The sequence below is a fragment of the Rattus norvegicus genome, chromosome 18, assembly GCF_036323735.1.
Source record: "Rattus norvegicus strain BN/NHsdMcwi chromosome 18, GRCr8, whole genome shotgun sequence".
NCBI classification, from domain to species: Eukaryota; Metazoa; Chordata; class Mammalia; order Rodentia; family Muridae; genus Rattus; species Rattus norvegicus.
The window spans coordinates 62086641-62094618 of record NC_086036.1 but is presented as its reverse complement, the minus strand read 5'-3'; the positions used below and the strand labels follow the sequence as shown (position 1 = coordinate 62094618).

General features: G+C 48.9%; 1 protein-coding gene and 1 long non-coding RNA gene across 5 annotated transcripts in view; one reads left to right on the top strand and one right to left on the bottom strand.

Annotated features, from left to right (window-relative positions):
* LOC108348805 (uncharacterized) overlaps window positions 1–724 on the bottom strand; it is a 28042-nt gene extending 27318 nt beyond the window's left edge. For all 3 annotated transcript variants that reach the window (XR_005496443.2, XR_005496442.2, XR_001842127.3), the window contains exon 1: window positions 587–724. This is a non-coding gene — a long non-coding RNA (uncharacterized LOC108348805). The remainder of the gene's footprint in view (window positions 1–586) is intronic.
* Window positions 725–742: 18 nt separating this feature from the next.
* Ccbe1 (collagen and calcium binding EGF domains 1) overlaps window positions 743–7978 on the top strand; it is a 244056-nt gene continuing 236820 nt past the window's right edge. For both annotated transcript variants that reach the window (XM_017601124.3, XM_039097364.2), the window contains exons 1-2: window positions 743–876; window positions 1295–1375. In XM_017601124.3, the coding sequence (XP_017456613.1) occupies window positions 743–876; window positions 1295–1375 (215 nt within the window). The remainder of the gene's footprint in view (window positions 877–1294; window positions 1376–7978) is intronic.

The window sequence follows — 7978 nt, the reverse complement described above, 5'->3', positions numbered from 1 at the left end:
GTTCAAAACCCTCAGCTGGGAATTTCTCACTTGTCCTGAACTGCAGTTACCAAGAAAATCGCGGCACAAAGGGTTGTGGACGAGTGAAACGACCTAATTTCCTCTAAAAGGGAACGAAGATTCTACACTTTCCTGATTGGGTTATGTCACGTTTGGAAGGGCGATACAGGAGACCCCCTCTAACCGCTGCTCACCCTTTCATATTCTAAGCGAGAACCCGGACAGAGGAAAAGCACTTGCGAGCGAAAAGGCAAACATTGGCTTGACCCTTCGCTGTGGAAGTTAACTGACAACAGGAAGGAAGCTATTAACCCCGCTCCTCTCCTCCTCTCGCCCTGGTGACAGCCAGCAACTCCTCCTCCCAGGCTGAGACCTTGGAATAAAAATGCAAAGGAGCGCCTGGCTGCCTCAACTCCGCGCTTCTCTCCCAGGGGTGGAAGAGAGGAGGGCGCAGCCTGAAGCCAAGTTCAGCCTGTTTGTTACTCGAATCTGATTGTCCAGAAGAGATTTCCCGGGACTCCGGCATCCTCCCTCTGGCCGCGCAAGGCAGACACCCCTTTGACAAGCTTGGTTCACCCCCTCTCACCCCAAGTTTGAAGGGGGCCCGCAGGTGGTGCAAGCGCCCCAGCTCTCCGGCGCCCTCTGCTGGCGAGAGGGGAAGGCGGCTGCGGCCGCGGAGCCTCCCCGGGCACAGCGCAGGGAGAGAGCTCGGGTGCCGAGAAGAAGCCGGCGAGCTTCCCCGATGGTGCCGCCGCTTCCTCTGAGCCGGGGAGGAGCAGTCAAGGGGCAGCTGGGCAAGAGCCTGGGGCCGCTGCTGCTACTCCTGGCGCTGGGACACACGTGGACCTTCCGAGAGGAACCCGAGGACCGAGACAGGTAAGGCGCCACCTGCCCTAGAGGGAGGACGTGCTGGGTGCGATCAGGACTGGCTGGCGGGGTGCAGACGGTCTCAGGTGGCGGATCCACAGGTCCCAGTTCGCTGAGCCACTGGCGGAGAGGTGAGCTGTTTCAGGTGACTTCCATCTCTTGCGGGAACCGCCTCAGCGCCCCGAGCTGTGAGTGGGGAAGCCGGATACCCTCTGTCCTGTTCCCGCCGCGCTTGATGTGAACTTTCGTTGGTTTTTCTTGTCGCTTGGTAGTGGGATCGCCCGGTGCCCGCTGTCCTGTCTCCGCCCGGGACCAGGGACCAGTAGCAGCCTTTGCGTCTAGACGCAGAGCCCAGAGCGTACTGCTCTGCTCTCTCCCCGCGACCTTAACGGAGTTTCCTCTTCAACTTTTTTTCCTCCTCCCTTAGAGAAGTGTGCTCGGAAAACAAGATCACCACGACCAAATACCCGTGTCTGAAGTCTTCAGGCGAGCTCACCACGTGCTTCAGGTAAAGTTGGGGCTCTGAGAAGTCTAGAGGGACAGGCGTCGCTGTCAAGCAGGGCTTTGGAAGGGCGCTAATGGAGCCAGGGCTGTGTGTGCCCGTGTCAGGGTGGTACTGGGGTGGTGCGCTCCCTCAGTGCGAACAGTTGTGCTCCTGGGCTGGGAGCAAAGCTGAGCAACTGAGTTTGCAGCCAGTAAGTGCCTGAGATTTGAGAACCTGTACTGTTTTGGTTCTGCGAAAAGCTTGCAAGGTAGAGGTTGGAGTGAAAAACTTTGCAAGTTGATGAGAGCGGCTTGAACTGTGGGTGTAAACTTGGCGAAGAGGAATGCCTTGCTGCTCATTTGCGTTTTGTTTTGAAAATATTGTCAGCAACAAGGAAATACTTGGCACTTGGCTTGCTTTTGACCTTGTGTTGGGACAGAGTGTACCACTGTCACGGTCTCTCTAGGCAAAGTTGTAACCGGGAGGATTGTGGGTAGATGGGGTGGTTGCTTTGAGTGAAAACAAACGTCAAGATTGTTGAAACTCATGGTCTTTAAAAAAAAAAAAAAAAGATCACGGGTTTACCTGGGAGAGTGGCAGCCACTGTTAAAATTAAACATGCACAGGCCCAGGTGATTCCTTGTGCAAGCCCGGAGTTAAAACAGGTGGATCCTATCCCCAAAGGAGAGGACGATGCTCCGTTGTTTTCCCCCTTTTGGGAGCTAACAATTGATTTTTGAATGATTGAATTCCGAACTTCTGCTCCGTTCTCCCACAGAATTGAGGTGGCACACATATCCCTAAATGTCTGTTGCTTGTCTGAGTTTTTAAGATGCTGTGCAAGGCATCGGGTTAAGGCACTTAGAGCGGACTGAGAAGCTACTTGGGCGCTACAAAGTAAAACAAATCCCAGTGTGTCTTCACTATGCTGCGGCCAACCAGCGAATCACAACGCTTTCTGTATAGGAAACTGGAAACTTTCTTCCTTACTCCCAAGGCTCGGGTGTGAGTTGCTTCCAGAGCAGATCAGTGGGATTTATGGAAGCACTGTTAGTTGAAGTGTGCTTTTAGAGCAGCCACTGGAAGCTAGGATGGATTGACATTAGCTGCTTCACCTATGCGAGCTCCAGATGAGGGCTCCCTGCCCCTGCACGTGATGGTTAGAGTTGAATGGTAGTCTAAACGTGAGGGACATGTTCAACTGGCAGATGGAGACTTAGAGGTGCACGGGGTGAGCAAGGTCATCCAGCTGGTAAAATGGCTTAGTACTGGCTGCAGGGCTACTTGCCTGGGTCTGGTCGTGTGTTTCATCCACGTGGCCACAGTATTTCCTAGGACATGTTGTTTTCCTATCACTGCTGTATAAAACTGCTAATTTAACATGGAGCGTGTCCCTTAGATGGTTCGCTCATCTGTTCAGTCCTGAAAGGTCAGATGTCACATAAATCAGTGACGGTTACAGAACTTGTGTCAAGCTTTTAGAAACCACCAGTGCCTGATTATTCTATTTGTTACGCTCCCTTGGCTAACGTTTCCAGGTTTCTTAAAGTAGTGTGGTATCTCGATTACCCTAGCTCACTCAGAGGCATTAACGCGCGTGTCTCAGCACATGCGTTCACTAACCAGTTACTCAATGGAACAGCCTGTTGGACCTAGTGCTCTATCAAGGAAAAGAGTGAAGAATTTTAATCTGTCTAACGGGAAGGGCTGTTTCAGCTCGAGAAAATGACATCAGTCCCAAGTATGCTAATAGCATTGTGGTGTTTAGTTGTTTTGAGACGGGACCTCACTATATAGTCCAGTCTAGTCTTGAACTCAAGATCTTTCTGACCATCCAAGTGCTGGATGTGCTACTATGTGCGGCTGACACAGTTTATAAATTTATTAATTTCTTCATGGAGTTCTGTGCATATTCTGTCAGCTTTTTTTTTCCCTACTTTTGTTTTGCTGTTTGAGACAGGGTCTCACTCGGTAGCTCAGGCTGGCCTCTGGCTTCCAATTCATGCTAGCCTCCTCTTCCCACCTCCCAGGTGTGTTGTCCCACTGTGGCCAGATACTTTTATAATTAACGTCACTTGGAAGTTTCTTCGCTTGATTCTTGAGCTTCAAGAATGACAGAGTGGGGTTGCGGAGGGATGGCTCAGTGGTTAAGAGCACTGGCTGCTCTTCCAGAGGTCCTGAGTTCAAATCCCAGCAACCACATGGTGGCTCACAACCATCTGTAATGAGATCTGATGCCCTCTGCTGGTGCGTCTGAAGACAGCTACAGTGTACTCATATACATAAAATAAATAAATAATTCTGTTAAAAAAAAAAAAAGAATGACAGTGCTGTGAGAGGCTGGGGTGTGGCCCTATAGTTCCTTCTCTTTCAAGTCTTACCAACAACTCTCCTGACATTGCCTGGTCATTGGGTTGACTACCAGACTCCACTGAGGTCCCTGCAACTGGGATCTGCGTCTTAATGTGCGTTGAAGTCAAAGGAATGCCAAGCAGGGTCTTCAAACTTCAGACAGGGTATAAACCAGTGGTTCTCAATCTGGGGATTGTAATCCCTTTGCCAATCATCTATCTCAGGAAATGTGTTTCCATTATGATTCATAACAGTAGCCAGATGACAGTTATGAAGCCGCGATGAAAAGAATTTCATGGTTGGGCCTCACCACAACATAAGGAACTGACCGTACCAAAGGGTCAAAGCACTGGGAAGATTAAAAGCTATCGGCACTGTAAACTCTTTTGCCAGATTCTCAGGAGCACGGATGCTTCTGCATCTGAGCAAGTGGCTGCTGCTTTCTCAGCCTAGCACCCTAAAAGGAGAGCCGCTGCCACCTCACCTGGAAAGCATACCCCCACCCCAGTTCCTCTCAAGCTATAAGCACTGCAGCACCTATCAGGAAATGGCTTCGGCACTGGGAAAATACAGGTGTCTAGTGAATGATTTTTAGCATATGAAAGGATTCAGAGCTTGCTGAAGGGATTTTTTTTTCTCAAAAGGTCATAGTTGGCAAGGCGGGGGGGGGGGTGTAGATCTGAACCTATGTAAAATGAACGGAGGATCGAGATGAGCCTGACTCGTTGCTGTGAAATGTGAAGTGGGTTCACAACGGTTTTTGTCCTGGACAGCCTTGTGGTTTGTGGCTTCAGCTAAGCAGCTCTTCTCTGAATTTCAGCTCTCGATATTGAGTAACAATAGTTTGAAGACTAACTTTGGACTTGGCAGGAGGCTGTGAACTTTGTTTACATTGTCTGGGACGCATAGAGCCACCTGTAGCTTTCCTATTTCCTCAGTTTGGCTGAGGGGGAATATGATAATCAGAGGTATGGAGAGAGTGTCATGGCCAAGCCCTCACAGTCACACATGCAGCCACCATGATTTGAATCCAGGTTTGTCTGACTTCTAAGCTCTGGGTTCCTTTACTATCTCAGAGGAGCCCGTAAGGTAGGGTGAAAAGGAAGACTAAACTCAAATGGCTGAACATTTCCTATAGTCCAGGGGAACGCTAACACCCACTGTGATCTTGGGTATCCTTTGGAGCCATTGCCCTTGAGGTCTGATTTGGACAGTTGGATTTAAACGATCGTGTTATATACAAAACGGGTTCATGTGCGTACAGCCTTCCTTCCGGTCGGTCCATGTCTCTAGAGATTTTGCTGCCAACGTGCAAACTGCCAAGCCCCCGAGTTTAAACGCTCCTCGCATGAGTGCCAGTGACAACTTAATGAGTCTAAAGCTAACATTTGCCCAGCAATATTCTAATCAGCCCAGGACATTCTCTCACCAGTAGTTAAGACATCAGAGCCTCCCGGCATGATTTCTCTGAAGTCGGGATTCATGACAGCCAAGGCAAGCATATAAAACAGGCAGGGAAAACTCCACCCTCCTAGAACGACCATCGCTGCCTCCCTGCGACCCCTATCTCAACCCTTCCCTCCATCCAACACAAGGGGGTGTTCCTTTTTCAAACCATTATTTTATCTTTCTTTGATGGTGCTTTACTGAAAATGCTGCGTTAAAATGTACATATGTCGGAAAAACAATCCGGCATTTATTGGTTGAGGCTGTGCCCAGCAAACATAAACTCTTTGGTCAAAGATTTACATATCTGTTGAGAACTTAGAGCCCTTCTAGAGGATATCAGCACATAAAAGAATGAAGTTCAGATAGTCGAAGGGCTTGATCTTGAACAAAACCCTTTGTCACTGGAGCAGGTACACAGAGGCTACAACTTAATTCAGATCTGCGTCCTTTCCACTGTACTAATGACGGAAAGAGACCGGAGCTAGGAATGATGTCTCAGGCAAGGGAAGCCTTGGGTTTGTTTCCCAGGGTGGCTCTTCACCACAGACCGTATTAGTAAGCACGGTTGAGAAAACCACCTGTGATTTTAGTCTTAGTTCCTGAGTCTCCCAGTCGAGACGGGATACAGATGCTCGGCCCCTCCCTCTGTCTCCCCAAGGCCCGCTCACTGGGGAGTGCTCTAGCCTAAGGTGGTTCAGGTTCCCATGGGAAAAAATGACTCCGGGATGCAGGAACTTGCACTTTCCTTCAAGATAGAGCAACCATGTGGCTGTGTCGCCTGTGGGAACTCGGAGGTCCATGTGGTGTTTCTGCAGATGTGTTTACTTAGAGCGAGAGGGCCACTTAATTAGGCTAGCACCGAGGGATTGATAGAGCTGAGGTCTTGGCTGAAGGTCATCTCAGGGAAGGCCGAGGGAAGGCTACAGAGAGCCGTGTTCTGGCAGGTTGCCGATTGCTTTCCCCTTCTAGGGCTTTGGTGATGTCGGAACACACAGGCTCACAAACTTGCCGCTCCTCTTTGAATCCCAGCACTAGTCAGTCAGTCTGTCTGTCTTCCTTCCTTCCTTTTTTTTTTTTTTTTTTTTGACCTTGAGCTACTTCTTAAGACTCAGGCTTTCATTTTCTCCTTTGGAATCTGAGGATCGTATTAATGATGTTTAGAGCTGCTTCAAGCTTTGCAAATGAGTTAGCTTGTGGGCTGTGCTTTGGGAGCTCAAGGTTTGAGGGAAGTGCTAAGTCAATTGATGTCACTTCCTATCACCCCACAACCTCAAGTGTGGCATGGGGGTGGCAGGCAAAAGTTGTGCGGTGGACACCCCCTGACTTCTATGAATTTTATAATTGAGATTTTAAAAAGTACACATATATAATATTTTTTATTAATTTTTGATTTCTCCATGTCCTGTGACAAAAATGCATGGTGTCTTCACCAATTGGGGCTCATTATCAAGTTCTGGAGGATAGCCAAGGGCACTGATAAATGTCTGTATTGTTCTAGGGTGTCCCCAGGACACTTCTGACCAACAGCTCTGGAGAAGTATCCCACACCTGGCAATGGGATTTTATTTGGAAACCTACGGCTTCTGGTAGGACCCAGCATACATTTTAAAAAGTAAAACTAGGCTTAGACACAACAGCGGTGTTTCTCTACTGGTCAACAAGCCTTGCTTCTGGAAGCTTCTCCAAGTGTAGGGTAGTCCAGAAATCTAGTGTCGTGGAAAGTGACACTGAGCATCTTTGCATGTTGCAGTGTCCCCTGCTGACCACCGAAGGTTCTTTGTGACTACAGACAGAGTGGTGGACAGCACAGCCAGGTGGAATTGGATGCCGACTCCATTTTGGAGGATTAGAGAAGGCTGCTTTTTTGCCTCGGGTTGCAAATGGAGTTCCTGCAGAAATAAGACTTGAGATCCTAAGTCTGCTGGACTTTTGTTTATGGATTCTTTTGCTCCTTCCACTGCCTCCATCCCCTGGTCTCTGTAGCCAAGGAAGGGGAAACAGAGGAGCTCTGTGGGTGACCGTGACTTGTTCAGGACACACGGGCCCCTTTACAGGATGCTTGCCTTCACAAGCACTGCGAGCCACCATAAAGGAGGGAATGGGACAAAGTGGCTAAAGAGCAGGGAGGGCCCGACTCACATCCAGGGAAGATGCTCTCCCTTCTGCACCAGGCCGTCTCTAACTGTCAACCTCAGAGGCCATGGGCCATCTGTTCTCACAGCCTTGACCTCACAGGTCAGCCCCGACCTTGAAGAAGAGTGCTCCGTCCATATGTACTTGTTAAATCATGGAGTGAATGGCTGTTAGTGCAAAAAGGAAAAGGGCAGATTTGATTTAAATGTGTTAAGCATTGTAGGACTTCTGTTGCTACTCATGTATGTGTCCTGTGTCCGTTAAAAGCTGAGCCAGGGGCTGACATATGGCCCCGTAGGTAGACAGAATTGCTGCCAACCCTCGTTACCTGAGTTCAACAATTGGGACCCACGCAGTATGTGAGAACTAAATCCTGCAAGTTGTTCTCTGACAACCACACACATGTTATAGCATGAACATGCCCTACACACACACACACACACACACACACACACACACACACACACACCACTAAAAAATTAAACTAATAAAAGCTAAAAATTGGGAAAGTGTTTTATTGACTCTTTTAAAGGAGATCTAGCTGTCTCATTTAGTTCAGGCTGGCCTTGAACTCCCTATTTTCCCACCCCAGCCTCCCAAGTTCTAGAATTACAGGTGTGTTGCATCAAAGTTGAAAGGAAGGTTGCCATAGGAGATCAATTGCTCCTTTGAAGTGATCATATTGTCTCTGTG